This window comes from Gymnoscopelus microlampas (assembly GCF_963454915.1).
Source record: "Gymnoscopelus microlampas genome assembly, chromosome: 24".
NCBI lineage: Eukaryota > Metazoa > Chordata > Actinopteri > Myctophiformes > Myctophidae > Gymnoscopelus > Gymnoscopelus microlampas.
In genome coordinates, this window is record NC_139961.1 from 11,183,316 (window position 1) to 11,203,499 (window position 20,184).

General features: G+C 40.5%; 1 protein-coding gene across 2 annotated transcripts in view; it reads right to left on the reverse strand.

Annotated features, from left to right (window-relative positions):
- LOC311040494 (uncharacterized protein) overlaps nucleotides 1-20,184 on the reverse strand; it is a 97,044-nt gene that overhangs the window by 63,218 nt on the left and 13,642 nt on the right. For both annotated transcript variants that reach the window (XM_084050808.1, XM_084050809.1), the window contains 12 exons: nucleotides 14,233-14,439; nucleotides 12,248-12,475; nucleotides 10,068-10,084; nucleotides 9,338-9,370; nucleotides 8,121-8,153; nucleotides 6,299-6,352; nucleotides 5,513-5,605; nucleotides 4,774-4,848; nucleotides 3,413-3,457; nucleotides 2,774-2,827; nucleotides 2,243-2,296; nucleotides 1,176-1,229 (listed from right to left, as the gene is read on the reverse strand). In XM_084050808.1, coding sequence (XP_083906934.1) covers nucleotides 1,176-1,229; nucleotides 2,243-2,296; nucleotides 2,774-2,827; nucleotides 3,413-3,457; nucleotides 4,774-4,848; nucleotides 5,513-5,605; nucleotides 6,299-6,352; nucleotides 8,121-8,153; nucleotides 9,338-9,370; nucleotides 10,068-10,084; nucleotides 12,248-12,475; nucleotides 14,233-14,439 — 947 coding nt within the window. The remainder of the gene's footprint in view (nucleotides 1-1,175; nucleotides 1,230-2,242; nucleotides 2,297-2,773; nucleotides 2,828-3,412; nucleotides 3,458-4,773; nucleotides 4,849-5,512; nucleotides 5,606-6,298; nucleotides 6,353-8,120; nucleotides 8,154-9,337; nucleotides 9,371-10,067; nucleotides 10,085-12,247; nucleotides 12,476-14,232; nucleotides 14,440-20,184) is intronic.

Genomic DNA, 20,184 nt, shown 5'->3' on the forward strand with positions numbered 1-20,184 from the left:
CACCACAGTGTGAGTTCAAGCTCAAGCCACGTTGCATCGCGTTTGAGCTACCAGTGTTGATTTTGACAGCACATTTTTATTTAGTTTTAGTCATAGTATTGTGATAGTAATCATTGCTATAGAGTTTTTGTTCAGTAACAGTCTCTCCATGTCTCTCCAGCTCTTTATCAAACAGAAAATGCATTTTCAGGTCAGGATACCAATGTTATCCAATCAGGATAGAGAACTCAGACAGGATGCAGACTAAACAAGTGAAATTGGAAGTGGTGGCACAAAGAAATGAGCTGAACAAATTGGAACTAGAACACTATACAAATGAAGCTGATAAATGGGTACTCTCTCCTGATTGGCTGAAATGTTGTCACCTACCTGAAAATGTATTTTCTGTTCATTAAAGAGCTGGAGAGACAGGGAGACCCCTGTCAATGAACAAACACTCTATAGTGATGATTACTATCACAATATAGTGCTTTAACCTTTTAATACATAACTTTTTGTTTTAAACAAAAAACATCACTTACCCTACCTTTTAACATGCATCTCCAGTTTCTGCATTGCGATCCGATCACGATTCGATCCCACACTTACACTACCTTTTTATTTAACCCATTAAGACCGGGGGGAAAAAAATGCAGATCTACAAGCTCATAGTGTGGCACTGTGTGCCGTGCTTGTAGATCTGCTAATTTTAGAAAGATCATGAAAATGTATATGCAAACCTTTTGAATATATTTTTTTTTAAGCGAGTATTTTTTTACTCAAATCTTTGCTTCTGGGGATTCTACAAATGTCTTCTAAATCTTAACAGTTTTTTGAAAAAACTTATGTTGCCATAATATCAGTGGTTCTCAAACGTTTTTTTTTAATGTCAAGGACCCCAAAAATATTATTTATATTTTGAGACAGTACCCCCATCTCAAAATATTTGTGTTCCAGGGACCCCCCAGAAGCAAAGATTTGAGTTACAAATGTTCGCTTTAAAAAAATATATATATATATTCAAAGATGTGCACACATTTTTCACGCAAAAAATAAATAAATAGCCAAAGAAATCTTAAAATGACACGGATGCCTATTTCCCGGTCTTAATGGGTTAAGCGTGCGATGTCATTCAGATCATAATGTGGTCATATTGTATTTTTTACACTGACAGACGTGACAATAAGGTGGTTTACCGCTGAGCCTGGGTTTCCTGGCTCTCCTGTTGATCCGGCGGGACCTGCTTCTCCCTGAACCGCAACGAGAAAAGAGACGAGAAAGAACTGTTCAGCGTTTTGCCAGATGGGAAATATTGAATCATCGTACAGGAGGCTTAAAATTATCGTATTTGAAAGAAAACTATCGTAGGCAGCCGAAAAAAGAGAAATCACACGTGTAAATATGTAATTTCAACAAAAACAGTCGTATTTAGTGTAAGAAACAACCTTGTTTGAGACTCCTACGTGACAAAAACGCATCACATACTGTATGCTATGCGTGGAAGCAGGCATCTTCCTGGACCACAAATGAAAGCTTGAAACTGGACTGGAAAGACGCGACCGGTGTTTTTAATGCCTCCATGTACAGATCTAGGGTCAGACTGACTGATTTCCTGACTTATTTTGAAAAGCCAAATCGGATCGCGAATCAACAGCCAGGGATTTTTTGTAAAAATCACACACTTTTTTTGTGATATGGTGAAATGATCGTACATTTGGGCATTTTTGGAATTATTGATCGTACATCGTACAGAAGGTAAAATAATCGTACAAGTACGATATTATCGTACATCCGGCAACACTGGAAGCGTTCAATATCTGTGAGGCAGTATCTGTGAGGCACACACACACACACAAGTCAAAGGCCTGCCCTGTGTTCAAAAGGTTACTTGAGTAAAAGTACAAAAGTATTGGCATCAAAATATACTTAAAGTACAAAAATTATTGAAAATAGCAGATCTACAAGCTCACAACGCGTCGCATCGCGACGCGTTGTAGGCTTGTAGATCTGCTATTTTCAAATAGCCTATCTATAAAAAAGGGCTAAAGTAGTTCATCTAAAAGTACCTCAAAATTGTACTTAAGTACAATACTTGAGTAAATGTACTTAGTTATTTTACGCCACTGCCTACACACACACACACACACACGCACACGCACACGCGCGCACGCACACACACGCACACAGGGCTCAAGTGGTTATAGTTTGGAGCCCTGTTGTGGTGTCTCTGTGGACATGTACTGTATGTGCGTTTTTAACTCACATCTGGTCCGGCTTTTCCAGGGGGTCCTTCGGGTCCTCTGTGACCACCACCACCCTGTAGACACACACAACCAATCATCTATTAGATACACATATCTGAATGAAAGACCACTGACACGCTCGCACACACACACACACACACACACACACACACACACACACACACACACACACACACACACACACACACACACACACACACACACACACACACACACACAAACACTAAGGTTTTCAAATAATTGTAGTGGAGTAAAAGTACAATATTTGTCTCTGAGATGTAGTGGAGTAGAAGTAAAAGTATTCAAATTGGAAATACTCCAGTAAAGTAAAGAATACCTCAAAATTGTACTTAAGTACAGTACTTACAGCAAGTACATTTACTTGGTTACTTTCCACCACTACTGTAGGCTACAGTTAGTACAGTTAAAGGACGACTTCACCAATTTTCAACCAATCTTCATTATAACTGGTCCTCACTTTATGCTCATAGTAAAAGTGAAGGATACAGACAGTATTAAAATGTTCCTACCATAGGTCCTGGCTCTCCTGCGTCTCCTGGGATGCCTTGTCCTCCGGAAGGCCCCTAAACACACCCAGGGGGAAATTAAACATAGAGGTCAGACCAGTTGTTCTGTAAAGTACAGTAACACCGTGAGGACTACAGCAAATTCATTAACCCATTTAGACCGGGAAAGAATGTGTCATTTTTTAGATTTCTTTGGCTATTCAAAAATAATCTAAATAATCTAAATATTCAAAAAATAATCTGCTATTTTTGAAAAATCATGAACATTTTAGCAAATCTTTGAATATATAAAACATTTTTTTTAAGCAAAACAAATTTGTAATTCAAATCTTTGCTTCTGGGTTATTCTACAAATGTCAAGGACCACCCAAAAGGAAATATATTTTGGCCGCGGACCCCCATCTCAGAATATGTTGTTTCAGGGACCCCCAGAAGCACAGATCCGAGTAAAACAAATTTGCTTTAAAACATATATAATCAAGCAAAAAAAAAAATCACAATTTAGTTTTTTTAATAGCCAAAGAAATAGCCAAAGAAATGTTAAAATGTCACAGATTCTCGGTCTTAATGGGTTAAGTGCAGGTTCAGTCAGTATATAATGTCAAATCTTTTGAGTCCCATTATAGAGGCTATAAAACGTACGTGTGATCCTGCCTGGCCGGGAGGGCCTCGAGGTCCTGCTTCACCCTATAAAATAAGACACATCACATCAAATTACATCACATCATTGTACAGTACAGTACAGTACAGTAGAGTACAGTACAGTACGGTACAGTACAATACGGTACAGTACGGTACAGTACGGTACAGTACAGTACAGCACTTTACATTACATTGCATCATTGCACATTGCATTTCAGTTTTAAAGATGTCATGACATTCATTAAAAAAAAACGTTGTTAGCCTGGCATAGGTCTGGCAAGCTTTCGTCACCTGTCATGGCTGTCAATGTTATTTCGCCCGCACACACACAATCATTTGCAACATAATAGCAAGAATAGGAATACCACGATAACGCAATGGTGACTGTGAACCAGCAACAGATTCCACATACCCAAAACCGTTGCCGTTAGAGGGTTCTTTTCCCAAGCTGAAATCTGCGCTTAAACTGCAAGGCTGCATGGCTGTGTTGTTGAACACATACACAGCTTAACGTCGGGAAAGTTACACGACTCACTCGCCCAGATGGTGTCAATAATACTAATCACGGTAATCGTAACAAAATTCAGAATCACAGCGCTGCCTGTTTCGGATTCCGATTTATTAACTGCTACTGTAGTCTTACCCTGGCCTGCGGTATATGAAAACTTCAACCTGGTGTTTGCACTTTCTCCATTTACGGGCCCGTACATCTACTGTATTAACGTTCAAATTTCAAATATAAATTGTTTACCCTATGGCTACGGATGTTAAAATTATGCACAAGACTCTCAAAAGTACCCGTATATTCTGTATTGTTCAATAAAAAGCATTTTAATCCTATCGGTGGCCATTTTCTCAGAGTTATAATGTATCCGAGTGCAATAGACCTACCAACCGATAGGGTCGCATAGTTGAAAGCATATAGAGAAACCATGGCCACCGATCAGATTAAAATGCTTTTTATTGAACAATACGGATGATACGGGTACTTTTGAGAGCCCGTACATAAATATAACATCCGTGGCCATGGGATAAGCATTTTATATTTGAAACATGAACGTAGATGTTTCTGTAGATGTACGGGCCGTAAATGGAGAAAGTGCAAACACCAGGTTGAAGTTCATCCATGATGTTATAATATAGTAATTGATATATGCAAAATAACTAGTAACTAAAGTTTTCAAATAATTGTAGCGGGGTAAAAGTACAATATTTTCCTCAGAGATGTAGTGGAGTAATAAAGTACTGAAAATTGGAAATACTCCAGTAAAGTAAAAAATACCTCAAAATTGTACTTAAGCACAGTACTTTACAGTACTTTTTTTGAGTAACAGCGATGGATGGATATGACAGACACTCACCCTGGATCCTTGCACCATCGCTGCATGGCCTGACTTCTCACCGAACCCAGAGCCCATCTGGGACACCAGCTGGCCCTTTTGGACCAAACGGGTTCAAAATCAATGGCTAAAAACAGTGGTTAACGACTGACATGGCCTATACCTCATTGTATGGAAAATAGCAGACCTACAAGCTCACGTCGCGTCGCATTTCTGAGCAACCGTGAGCTTGTAGATCGGCTATTTTCGCTATTAAAAAATCACCTACGGTATAATTACATGCACACTGTGAACCTAGGATTTATGCGGTACAAAAAGTACACCGTCCAATGAGAGACGGAGGTGGGGGTGGGTCTAACGACAAGCCAATCAGCGAATATCTGCTAAAAGCAAGCTGTGCGATGACGTCAGATGTAGGCGGATCCGTGGATCTCTTGTGATTGGTTTAGGGAAATTCGAGTCCCCTCCCCCTTGTAATCGCCGACACTGGAGCCAATTTCAGACCGAAGCTCCACGCGCAGCTTCAGGCTGGTAACAGGCTACACTGTTGCCTGTTTGCAGCAGTTTTGATCATTTCTTTTCTCAAAAAGATACTGAAGTGGATATGATAAACATTTAAACCATGTCATGTCCTACAGATATTATTGTGACTGTTATGATATGATATGATATGATATGATATCATAACATATAGAGGCATGACATAGGCTTACCCAGATTAACTGTGAGAAAGTGTAAAAATGGAGCCATATTGACTCACCCCAGGGTGCATGGGTTGACCGGGGGGTCCTGGCTCTCCGGGGTTTCCTGGCACTCCGGGTTCTCCGTCAAAGCCTGGTGGTCCCGCGGCCCCCTGTAGTTTGAAGCGGATTTCAGTTTTTAGTTTACCCGTGTGCATCAGTTTGACTCGGTGACGTGCTCACAATGAAACATGTTGGTGTAATTCTTCATTATTTTGTCTTAAACAGCTAAATCCGGAGTGTTAATTGAAGAGGACAGTGTACAAACACATCTATATTACACTATCCCATTCAATGCATACTAGGCATGCACTGCAACGATTCACACAACTCATGTTGCGATTCGAATCACGTTACTAGGTTCACGATACGATTTGTCACGATCTTTTTAAACTTAAAATCATTATTATTATTTTTTCTCTTACACAAATCCAGTATTTTCTTTCTCTTTTAATTTTCTTCTCTTATCCTCTTTTAAATACTGTAGAAATACTGTAGAAATAATTATAATAATTTTGAGTTGAAAAAAATCGTGAAAAATAATACATTTTCTTCTCTTATCCTCTTTTTAATACAGTATTTCTACTGTATTGAAAAGAGGATAAGATAAGAGAATTAAAACTGACTGAAAACACATTTTTTATCAACTCTTTCACAAAGATCCTGTATTTTCTTCTCCTTTTTTAACGCGCCCTCTGCTGTTTGCATCGCGATTCAAAGTGTGATTTTGAATCGATTTTAACCGAGTTATGATATATCGCTACATGCCATCTTTGTGCGTGTGTGTGTGTGGTGGTCTTTCATACCCGTCTCCCTCTGAAGCCTGTGAGGCCCCTGGATCCCTGGGCTCCTGGAGGGCCCTGGGTAGCAAACACACATTCAATCAGTCCATGTGAGCTGCTGTTGGGATATTAATGATAGTTTACGCTAAAGTTCAGCGGCACTGAGATAGAAAGAGCTTTGCTCACTCCATCGGGGGAAATTATTATACAGTAATGGCGGCAGACCATGTAAAAGAAGATTATTCATATAATACTCAATTTATTCAATCATTTATTGCCTAAACTAACCCTGATTTCAGGGATATAAGCAAAAACAAATGAATGAAATGTTTTGTAAGACCAAGTGTGCCAATCTGTGATTTGCACTCTGTTTACACACTAAACTATCAACACAATATGTATAGGATTATGTTTAAGTTGTATCATTCTAAAAAACCTATGTTTTTGCTGTTCTACATTCAGCCAACCAGTTGAAGAAATCGCAGATTGAGGCTTTAACCTTTTTGCTTTTATGAAATCTCACAATTTCAAATCACAAAACTCCTCCTTTATTTGGCATCTGCCGCTTGTATTAAACCCATTAATACCTGTCACCTTAGATTTCTTTGGCTATTCAAAAATAGCAGATCTACAAGCTCGTAGCGCGGCACCGAGTGCCGCGCTACGAGCTTGTAGATCTGCTATTTTTGAAAAATCGTGAAAAAATATTTTTTGTATTTTTTTCAAAAATCTGTTGTGTGGATTTAGAAAACATTTTAAGAATCGGACTCAGGCCTTAATGGGTTAAGGTGACTTGATAGATTGACATCAAGCAGGGCCTGTCAGCTCCCTTCACGGCTTCTATAGGTCCAGGCAATGCAATGCTTTGTTTTCAATAGTGTTGCTCGCAAACATCAGTTGTATTATAAAGTTATATAGAAATGTGCGAGGCAAAGAACCCGAAAACCTATCACCATACAGAATGGGAGGAAGTTTACAAATTGTAATGGAGTAAAAGTACAATATTTATCTCTGAGATGAAGTGGAGTAGAAGTAAAAGTATTGCACTCAAGTACAGTACTTGTACATGTACTTTAGTTACTTTACACCTCTGCCTGTAGTGTCAGACTCTTTCTATTCTCAGTAGCTCTGTTGAGTCCATTGCCATTCATACTACAGTATAATGTATTACCGCCAATCTGTCAGAGCAGTAATGCTTCATTTAGTTTGCACGTTGGTTTTGTGCCAGGAAAATAGCAGATCTACAAGCTCACAACGTGTTGTGAGCTTGTAGATCTGTTATTCTGCTATTCTGCTATACAGTCAGACTCTGACCGTCTTTTTCATAATAATAGTAATAATGATATATACATATATATATATGTATATATATAAATAAAATATACTGTAAGATGATAAAAGATAAAAAAAAGTATGTAATAGTAGTATAATAGTAATAATAATTAATAGTATAATACGATTCCAAAATACAGTAGACAGTGGCTGTGCATTACAGCAATGCCCTCCTTCAGACACTCATAGTTTCACAAATTATCTATTTTTCCTATAAATTTGGATTTTTAAATAACAACATCAATCAAAACTGTCTAAATCATCTGCGTCCAAGAAAGTGGTCTTGACAATAAGATATCCTCCGTGTTGTTTGACCAACACAGTTCAAATCTAGAGTTATACTGTCAAGCTTCTCTCTCTCTCACTCACTCACTCACTCACTCACTCACTCACTCACTCACTCAGTTCATAATACGTTTATTCTGAATAATGCACCGTGAATCAATATGGCTGTGGACTCTTTCCGCCATCTAGTGGTCACACAGGGAAGACACTATAATTATTTCCAACCTACCATGGGTCCTGGTCGGCCTGGGGTTCCAACAACCTGAGAGAACAACAGGGTCATCATTAGACAGTGAATTAAATGACAAAACACCTGTGAGAACATTCCCCAGCTGTCTTTAGAAGGTCTGGTGCTTGTATGCATTAGCCAGTGGTTCTCAAACTGACCCACAAGTTGAGAACCACTGCATTAGATTTGTACACTCTCAGAGTTACAGACCCATAAGAGTCCATTTGGTTCCTGAGTATCAATAATGTAGCTGGGCCCCCCCCCCCCCCCTGGGAACCATGGGGGTCCCTTAGCCCTGGAGTGTTAGAGAGAACTCACTAACCAGGGCTCGGGGGTCCCTGGACCACTTTGAGAACTGCTGGCATCTGCAACACTCAGAATATGTGGTAACACTTTATTTAAAGGTACCGTACACATGCAGCATTAACAACATTCATACTTTATCAATTCATTCATGCGACAAACCAACCCATCAAACCATGGAGAAAAATATGAATAAGGGACATGTACAGTATAGCATAATTTGAAAAATATATGAACATAATGGAAAACAGGAAAATAATGAACTCCAAAAGTATGCTATTGAAGGAATATAAGTGGCATTGAAAAGCTGTTTTTTTTTTTGTTTGTTCGTAGAATTTGGCCTCAGGTCTTGACCCATTAAGACCGGGAATGCATCTGTGGCATTTTAAGATTTCTTTGGCTATTTTTGAAAAATCGTGCAAATCATTGAATATATATATTTTTCAAAGCAAACATTTTTAACTCAAATCTTTGCTTCTGGGGGATTCTAATGTCTTCTAAATCCTAATTTTTATTTTTTATTTATTTTTTACTTATGTTGCTATAATCAGTGCTTCTCAAACTTTTCCATGTCAAAAAAATATGTATTTTGTGTATTGTATTATATGTATTTGGCCACGGACCCCCATCTCAAAATATGTTGTTCCAGGGACCCCCCCCCCCCCCCCCCCCCAGAAGCCAAGATTTGAATTACAAATGTTTGCTTTGTATTCAAAGATTTGCCAAAAACCTTTCACGATTTTTCAAAAATAGCAGATCTACAAGCTCATAGCGCGGCACTCGGTGCCGCGCTATGAGCTTGTAGATCTGCTATTTTTGAATAGCCCAAAGAAAGACACAGATGCGTTCCTGGTCTTTAAAGGGTTAATGGATTAACTGGCGATCACAGCCAATGAGGGACGGGTTTGACTTACGTATGGGATGTCACCTGGTTCTCCTTTGTGTCCCTGAAAATCAAATGGATCAACATGTTTAGCAGGAAAGAGACAACCACTGTAATAATTACTGTATAATGTCCACGTTAGATAGCAACGGCTCAAACCCCAGCATTCGTATTCTGGGAAAACTTTTCGCAGGAAAATAGCAGATCGACAAGCTCACAAGCAGTGGTGGAAAAAAGTACTCAAGTAAAAGTATCAATACTGCAATGTAGAAGTACTGTGTTACAAGTAAAAGGCTGGAATTCAAAATTGACTTGGGTAAAAGTACAAAATTATTGTTATCAAATTGTACTTAAAGTACCAAAAGTAAAAGCGTTGTGAGCTTGTAGATCTGCTATTTTCAAAGCCTAGGTATAAAATAGGGCTAAAGTGGTTAATGTATGTTTTATAATGTAATAATTTATATCTGCAAAGTAACTAGTAACTAAAGTTTTTAAATAATAGACAATTGGAAATACCACGGTAAAGTAAAAGTACCTCAAAATTGTACTTAAGTACAGTGCTTGAGTAAATGTACTTAGTTACTTTAGGCTACACCACTGCTCACAAGTCACAACGTGTTGTGAGCCTGTCGCTCGGCTATTGTTCAGCAAAGATATTTAATGTAGAGCGAAAACAGAAAAGACACTAGTATACAGCCCTGGGAACTCCGTATGACTCTGTATGACACCGTTTGGGGTTCATGTGGTTAACGGCGGCTTACCTTGAAGGCCAGGATTTCTGGGGAGGAAATAGAAGGGGAAAAAAAGAAAAGAAAAGAAAGAAGGGAGAGAAGAAAAAAAAACAGTTTAACTGGAAGTTTGAAGCTTGAAGATCATTATTATGTGTGTTATTCACATGCAAGGTCAGCCACGTTTATTTATACAGGACAAATATAGAACGTCAGCGCAAAGTGCTTCACATAATAAGACATAAAAAGACATTTAACCCATGAAGACCGGCTATTTCTTTGGCTATTCAAAAATAGCAGATCTACAAGCTCGTAGCGCGGCACTCGCTTGTAGATCTGCTATTTTTTTTAAATCGTGAAAATGTGTGCAAATCTTTGAATATATATATTTTTTGAAGCGAACATTTGTAACTCAAATCTTTGCTTCTGAGGGTTCTTCTAATGTTTTTTTTTTTTTTTTTACGTATGTTGCTATAATCAGTGGTTCCCAATCTTTTTCATGTCAAGGACCACCCAAAATGATATGTACTTGGCCGCGGACCCCTATCTCAAAATATGTTGTTCCACGGACCCCCAGAAGCAAAGATTTGAGTTAAAAATGTTCGCTTCAAAAAATATATATATTCAAAGATTTGCACAAATTTTCACGATTTTTTCAAAAATAGCAGATCTACAAGCCGTAGCGAGCTTGTATATCTGCTATTTTTGAATAGGCAAATAAATCTTAAAATGACACGGATGCGTTCCTGGTCTTAATGGGTTAAACAAAGAAAGGCAATCTGACCATTTCTCCCCTCATTATTAATAATTACAGTATACTGGCAACATGGTACTTGGCTCATTTCCTCTGTGGGGAAATGTTGAGGAACACTGCAGAGCATCAAAGCCCTGACAAAAAAAAAGCAAATAAATGAGACTATAATAGAATATATAATTAGACCGGCAACAGTGGCCTAGTACATACATGGGCAACTAGCGGCCCGGGGGCCACATGCGGCCCCCACCTTCACTTAATGCGGCCCGCAGGTTAATTTCGTAATACTGATATATTATTGATTTCAGCTGTTACAATTCCAAACATGCAAACATGACCCGCTTTAATTACTTCAGTCTATATTAATAGCTTAATGACTAGATTTAAAATTCTATTGTCTTTTTTATGGCCAATGTATTTGTATTTAAGTTCATAAAGTTAACATACAGTAAGTATAACTAAACGCATTTGAAATGAAATAAAAATGTTACTTTTCAGGATTCTAATTCAAAAATAGCAACGAAAAAAAATCAGGATTCAAATTCAAAAGTAGCAAAAATAGCAGATCTACAAGCTCAAAACGCGTCGCTCCGCGACACGTTTTGAGCTTGTAGATCGGCTATTTTTGCTACTTTTGTGTGACATAGAAGTACGGCATTCATTTACGAAAAATGTACGTAAAATACCGTGTCTGCCCAACAGTATGTATGCAATGTGGCCCTCTGGAGTGAGTGTGGAAATATAGTGGCCCTACATCATCAAAGTTGCATCACCCCTGGGCCAGTAGGTAGAGCAGCCACTTGAGAAACGGAAGTTTGATCCCCAGCTCCCCCTGAGTTAGTGTCGAAGTGTATGTGCGAGAACTTCTGGGAACTATAGTGTCGAAGTGTATATGCGAGAACTTCTGGGAACTATAGTGTCGAAGTGTCCTTGAGCAAGACACTGAACTGTTCCCGATGAACAGGCTGGTGCCTATGCATGGTTTCCTCCAGTGGTGGAAAAAGTACACAAATATCTTACTGAAGTAAAAGTATTGGTATGAAAATGTACTTAAAGTACCAAAAGTAAAAGTACTAAAATGTTTGATGGCGATGCGACGCGTTGTGAGCTTGTAGATCTGCTATTTTCAAATAGCCTAGGTATGAGATAGGGCTGAAGTGGTTAATGTATGTTTTATAATGTAATAATTTATATCTGCAAAGTAACTAGTCACTAAAGTTTTCAAATAATTCTAGCGGAGTAAAAGTACAATATTTGCCTCTGAGACGTAGTGGAGTAGAAGTAAAAGTATTGGAAATTAGGAAATACTCAAGTAAAGTACAAATACCAAAGAAATGTACTTAAGTACATTACTTACGTAAGTGTACGTATAGTTACTTTTACAGCACCGGAGTGAAAAAAATGGTTGTGTGTGTCACACAGCGAGGAGCTCCGCCCCTTCCCCCTGCTGTTCCCTCACCTATCCTGCGGGCGGCGCTGGCGAAGGTGTCGCACACGGGACAGCACTCTCCGTCGGGGATGAACACCTTCTCGCAGTTTCCGATGGCCTCGCAGCGCACCTCGTCGCAGATGGTGACGCCGCCGTCGCAGACGCACAGGAGGCACGCCTCCGGCTTCCAGATGTCCTGGTTGACGTAGTCCTTTCCGTCGTACGAGCAGGAGCCCGCCGCCGGTCTCGCCTCCACCTCTGCAACGCAAACAACAAGTTGGTTTTCAAACCTTTTCATGTCAAGGACCCCCAAATTTACTTTTTTTCATAGAAGCCCCTGTTGTCCATTGTGGAGACCCCTTCCACTGGCATTAAAGGGGGCGGCCATAGCTGAATGGTTAGTGAACCCGCCTAGGGAGCCAGAGGCCCTGGTTGCCCCAGGTTCGATTCCAGGCCAGGTCAGCATATGTGTCGATGAAATGAAATTTGTCCCTGAGCAAGACTCTTAACCCCTAATTGCTCACATGTTCTCATTGGAAACAAGACCGCAAGGACTTTCATGAACGACCTGTTAAAAGGAATTATCCTTATAATGGAGTAATGTGTATAAAGGAAAATCGCCTATTTTAGCAGCTCCAAAGTTTTTTGTTTTTTCTTCCACTAAACATGCACTGAATGTCCCTTATGAGCTGCCGTTCACGCAGAACGACGTGGAAGCTAGTCCTCGGTGTTGCCATGTTCTGTGAGAGAAACATGCAACCAGCTCCATGTCGTTCTGCATGAACGACAGCTCATAAGGGATGTTTGAGTGTCAGGACACTGCATAATGAGGATTAGTGAAAAAAACGAACTTTGGAGCTGCTAAAATAGGCGACACAATATAAACACTAAAAACGAGTCAAACGACCCAAAGATATTTCCCATGAACGCCGGCTGCTGTAGGGACAGTGATTTCAGAACCGAAAGTAGTAGTCCTTAAGACTTTTAAGGCAGAATTAATTCAATTTTCGCCAGAAACAGGCTGTATCAAATATGAATGAATATCATAAACGATGCAGAGCCACCCCCCTGACAGAAACGCCAATACAAATGCTTTGTCATGATTTTTGCCTCTGCCCCCCTGTTGGCAGAGGCAAAAATCGCCTAGTCTGTACCTAGTGTCTGTGCTAGGTTGGCATACAGTAGGATAAATACAAATGACCCCTGGGCCACCCTAGTGCTCTAATATATTTAGAGGTTAGGTTAAACTAAATATATATATAACATATTATTGTCAGTATACTACAGACAGACGGACAGATGACCTAGCCATCTGCACTTGCCACTTAGTATGACTGGATTGATTGGTCTGACATAATGTATAATCTATGAATTGCTATTGTTTAATATACTTTCTAAGAATGCTTATTATTTAAACACACACACATAGGTTGCCTATCTGGGTCAAACGGTAACTGGAACAGTCGCCACAAAACACACTCGCATTTTCTCTGCGGACCGCTCGCCCCCAGCGGTTCTTGTATTCTTGTATTTGTTTTACTGAGGTTAAGGTTAGGTTTAGGCATAGTTTTACTGAGGTTAAGTGTAGGAATAAGGCTAGGTTTAGGCATAGTTTTACTGAGGTTAAGTTTAGGAATAAGGCTAGGTTTAGGCATAGTTTTACTGAGGTTAAGTTTAGGAATAAGGTTAGGTTTAGGCATAGTTTTACTGAGGTTAAGTTTAGGAATAAGGTTAGGTTTAGACATAGTTTTACTGAGGTTACGTTTAGGAATAAGGTTAGGTTTAGGCATAGTTTTACTTAGGTTACGTTTAGGAATAAGGTTAGGTTTAGGCATAGTTTTACTGAGGTTAAGTTTAGGAATAAGGTTAGGTTTAGGCATAGTTTTACTGAGGTTACGTTTAGGAAATACCTGGTGTGGCGAACCGTTCCGATGTCACCAGATTTGACCCGGGGTGAGCGTGTTCTGGGGGGCGAGCGTTCTTGTATTTCGGTCAAACAACCATTTTTTTGGTACCTGAGTCTGTGTTGGGAGCTGGCCCCGGGGCCACACAGACCGGGCAGCACTCTCCTTGCCGGGTCACTTGCGTCTGGCAGTCGGTGAGGTCTTCACACACCACGTCGTCGCATATCACCGTCCCCATGTCACAGACGCAGATCCGGCACGCCTCCGGGCTCCACTGCTGGTTGTTGGCGTAGAGCTTTCCATCTACCGTGCAGGTGTCTGCATCCAACAGAAAGTAATAATCAGCATATTATGTAGAATAAGAAATGAACAAAGTAGCCGAACTACAAACTCGCAACGTGTCGTGGCGCAGTGTGAGATTGCAGATCAGCTATTTTCGGCGTGTTACACCATCGTAGAGAGAGGAGCGGGTGTAACTTCAGAGGAAGGCTGTCGCTGCCTTGCATTCATCAGTCAAAGACAAGGGTAAAAAAACGTTTGATAGTAATGCACCGACTTTTAGGCAAATACGCTCTTCCGTCAACTCGCTGTGTCGTGGGACAAGAGATTGGCAAGTTGGTGAAAGAGTTGATCTGCTAAAAGGCTGGCGTATTTCTTTGACAGAACGACAACCAAGAAACACAATGAAAGACATGAAGAACACAGGCCATGGTGTGCAAAATCTGCGGCCCTGAGTGAGGACCGCTCCAGGCCTCCAGCTGTGTTCAAAAACCACTTTCAAACTGGCGTCCCTATTTTGGGCATGCCATTATAGGCAAACGTTAAAAACATAGTGAAAAGCAGCTGATCTGCAAACTCGCGATGCGTTGCATCGTGAAACATGAGCTTGTCGATCGGCTATTTTCCCTATAAAATAGGGTCTAAGTGGTTGAAAGAAAAACACAGTCAACAAATGGGTAAACAAAAGACAAAAGAAAGACTGGCATCAAACAACAGCATCTATGGAAAATGCATAGAGGACATTTGACAATGCCCTTCCTGTCTCAGGTTCGACAGTGGGGGGTCTCGGGGGGGCGGGCCATGCCGTTTTACCAGTTTGGGTTTCAAGTCTTTACCCATGGGCCACGTTGCTTCTTCCACTTCCACTTCCACACACACCGGACAACACTCTCCGCGCGGGATCTCAGTTCTCTCGCAGTCCCGTGTGTCTTCACACCTCACGTCCTCACAAACCACTGTCCCCAAGTCACACACACACACTTTACACGGCTCTGGGCTCCACATCTCGTTGTCCAGGTAGACCTGGCCAGCGTCAGTACAGGAATCTTTATGAAACACACAGTAGCAGCTCATACTCAGAAACGGGAGTGTTTTTTTTTACATGTATATTGCATGTATATTTAGCTAATATTGATCAGTGACTGTATTTGGTGCGTTCTAAGACAATGACATAGTTGAAAATGAAAAGCACAATTGATACAGCGGCAAGGATGACGGCTTCGAATCAGCGCAGGCAAAGTGTACAGCTTGAAGAGGCCTGAACTAAAAAAAGACAGTCCTGAAATCACAGTAAAGATTGTCGCAGTACAGCGTTGATTTCGTCGACTGAAACTATGACGAAAAATGTTCGTCGACTACCTTTTTTTCACTGACGAAAACTAAATAAAAACTAAGCTATGATGACTAAAACTAAGACTAAATACTGTTTATTGACAATTTCGTCAACAAATAAAAACTAGACTAAAAGGGAGGGACTAGTGCAGAAGAGATTCAGTAGAACTAAAAGACGAGTCATTTTATGCTTGGTTGTGCTCAGGTGTTGTGCTCTGAAAATAGCAGATCTACAGGCTCACAACGATCTACAAGTTTGTAGATCGGCTATTTTCAGCATGCAACCAAGTGTAAAATCAGCCATTACGACGCCATCAAGGCACCGCCAAAATACATTTTAGTCGACTAAATAAACTGTAGATGTAGTCGACTATGATTTTATGATATTTAGTCGACTAAAACTAGACTAACAGTAAAACATTTCAGATGACTAAAATATGACAAAAATGGAATTTGATTCAAAGGACTATGACTAAAACTGAATCAACATTTGCTGTCAAAATCAACACTATTGCAGTGGTGAAAAAAACACACAATAAATTGACAAAAGAAGGATCAGAGGGCGAGGGAACAACCAGACTGAAACGGCATCCATGTGAAACGCAAAAGCACATTTTGCTCATTCCATCAAGACCGGGAACGCATCTATGTCATTTTTAGATTTCTTTGGGCTATTCAAAAATAGCAGATATACAAGCTCATAGCGTGGCACCGAGTGCCGCGCTATGAACTTGTAGATCTGCTATTTTTGAAAAAAGAAATTGTGAAAATTAGTGCAAATCTTTGAATATATATAATTTTTTTAAAGCAAACATTTGTACCTCAAATCTTTACTTCTGGGGGATTTTACAAATGTCTTCTAAATCCTACAGTTTTTTAAAAATGTTTCTATATCAGTGGTTCTCAAACTTTTTCATGTCAAGGACCCCCAAAATTATATAGGCTATGTATTTGGCCACGGACCGCCATCTCAAAATATTTAGTTCCAGGGGGACCCCCCAGAAGCAAAGATTGGAGTTTAACATTTTCGCTTTACATATTATACATATTCAAAGATTTGCACACATTTTCACAATTTTTCAAAAAAATAGCAGATCTGCAAGCTCGTAGCGCGGGCTATGAGCTTGTAGATCTGACTATTTTTGAATAGCCCAAAGAAATCTAAAAAAAATGACACCGATGCGTTGGCGGATTGAATGGGTCGTTAGGAGTCGACAGCGCTCAGTCAGTCATGTTTCAGACTGTCATCACAGTTTCGAGGTCATGCTGTTTCCTTTTTTTTTTACCAGTTTCAGCGCCATGTGGACCGATGTGTGGACTCTGCGCTGCGGCCGAGCACACCGGACAACACTCTCCCTCCGGGGTCACGGTGGCCTGGCAGTTACGCGTGTCTTCGCACATGACGTCCTCGCAGACCACCGTCCCCATGTCACACACACACACCTTACACGGCTCCGGGCTCCACATCTCATTGTTGGGGTAGACCCGACCGCCCTCTCGGCAGGAATCTTTTTTTTTTGTGAAACAGAACCAGCAAGATATTATGCAGTATCAAAAGGGTGATTTATTTTTGTTTCCATTCAATATAAATTCATACAAAAAGTTCATTAAAAAAAAGAAAGGCTATTTCTGGTGTGCAACATCATTTGCCGCACAACTAAGGCTTTACAGGATATGTGACATTTTCCAAAGCATACAGTGGCTCGTTTGAGCTGCAAAACAACAAAAAAATCAGTGGATTCCAATCTTCTCACTATGGTATTAAAACCAACTTGCAGAGACTTGAAGGCTTGCTGTGAGAAAGGGAATCCAACACACTGTAATTGTGCACTTATTTCTTTTGGCAAGGTAACGTTATGATTGCATTCTCACTGTCAATTAAGTGTACCCACGCATCATTATCAAGGGGATTTACCATTCTTCTGTTCTGACACCCAGCGGCAAAGTCACACATTTACACTTTAAGCTGTCAGGGTCATGCGCAGGGTTGCCAGATCTGCTTATCAGCCTTTAAAGGGATAGTTCACCCCCAAAATTACTTTTTTTTCCCTCTATCGATTAGTCACCCCATGGAGACTTGAATTTTTGGATATGTTTTTGTTTTTTGTTTTTTGACCAGCGGACCGGTAGGCAGCGGTTCCGGTGGAGACACAAAGGAGACTCTTTGTGTCTCCTACCGGAACCGCTGCCGGTCATCAAATTATTGGCTTAGGAATGCGACAAAAACTATGGTGTTTGGGTGAACTATCCCTTTTAAAAAATGCCACACACACACACATACAACAGGAGACCTCGTCAGTTATCCAGCCTGGCACGCAGGCTTAAAGGCCCATTATACTTGGTTGCGTGCTGGTGTCGCACACCAAAAATAACAGATTTACAAGCTTACAACGTGCCGCAGTGCAACACGTTGTGAGCTTGTAGATCGCCTTTTCTTTCGGTGCAACCCAGCGCGCGACTTAAGTATAAATCACTCTTTAAACGTAAGACCTATTCCACTTCACCGCACACAGCAAGCGCCTTCACCTCATAGCCTCATGGCGGTGACAGTTAGCATGCTACAGTCAGAACACATTCCTCAGAGAATATCGGATCATGACAAGGGATTGTTTGTCTCACACGTTTCAGCATCCCACCTCATGAACTCACCAGAGAAACGCACGATTACTCGAATGCACTGAAACGTGTTGCTTAGAGAGGTGTTCATGAAAGTGAAAACAACCACTTGATTTCAATCACGAAAATTGCTGATTTTCAAAATCAGTTATTTTTTCTTCAAGGTCGAGGTTGTTTTCGTCACACACACACACACAGAGGGACATGCTGTCTCCCTCTGCTCTCTAAAGCACGCATGCTGCCGACGCCCATATCACACGCTATCTCTGTCACAGGATGAGAGATGTTCACAGGCTTATGATCTCTTAACTAGAGACAGGCCACAGCCAAGACAATAGAATGCTCACCCATAGGAATGTATACCTATAGAATGTACGCCTATAGAATATACACCCCTAGAATGTACACCTATAGAATATACACCCATAGGAATGTACACCTATAGAATGTACGCCTATAGAATATACACCCCTAGAATGTACACCTATAGAATATACACCCATAGGAATGTACACCTATAGAATGTACGCCTATAGAATATACACCCCTAGAATGTACACCTATAGAATATACACCCATAGGAATGTACACCTATAGAATGTACGCCTATAGAATATACACCCCTAGAATGTACACCTATAGAATATACACCCATAGGAATGTACACCTATAGAATGTACGCCTATAGAATATACACCTATAGAATGTACGCCTATAGAATATACACCCCTAGAATGTACGGCTATAGATTGTACACCCATAGAATGTACACCCATAAGAGTGTCTCTGGACCAATGAAACAGAAATCTCTTAAAGAAACTATGGGCCAATAGTGATTTACTAAAATATGACCAAAATGTCAGAAAATCCATGCGTTTTTCATACTGCCATATACGTACAATGCAGCATAGAAATAGACGGTCCATGATTGTAAACCCCTAATGACATGTGATGCACTGACTGAGACACGTATGTATGGTTAATTAGGCTATTGTGCCATATTATGCAGAATAGTCTTGTGAATTAAGATGCACAAAAGCTATGATTGTTTTTCTTCTTTGTCGATATCTCAAGTACAGAGGCCTATATGTCGTCTCCTGTCGGGTGGAAACCTCATATGTCCAAAACTGTTACTTTTCAGGATTTTAAATTCAAAACTAGCAAATCTGCAAGCTCGAAACGCGCCGCCTTTTCGAGCTCGCAGATCTGCTACTTTTGATGCTTTGGCGTGACATCGTAGCATGATCAAGTAGGGCGTTCATATGCGGAGAAGTAAGGGCAGTATGGAGATAAGAGATGTCCGACAGCGACGATATACTCCCTGTTCACTGATGAAGTTCAGTGAGTGGTCGCATGCCTCAATAGGCTCCATGCACAGCAGCCATATTGGGCCTCTTCCTTACTTCCTTCACAGGTGTTACCAATGATACTAACGAAGGCTCTGTTCCGTTTCGTGCAGCACAGTGGTTCTCAAAAACCTTTTAATCTCAAGGACCCCCAGAACTCTGAGAGCGTACAAATTTAATGGAACCAAATGGACCCGTACGGGTCCATTTGGTTCCATTTGTACACTGTCAGAGTTACACACCCGTAAGGGGGGCCATTTGGAACCCTGTCAAGGAACCATGATGGTCCTTGGACCCCATTTTGAGAACCACTGGTGTAGCAGAGTGTTTCCAGTGAGCCAACACGCACAATACATCAGCACCCTGACTCTCTTTGACCAGAATGGAACAGAGCCTTCATTTGTATCATTATGGTAACACCTGTGAAGGAAGTAAGAAGAGGCCCATTTTTTTCCCAATATCGTCACCTTGCTAAATTAATGGCCTACGT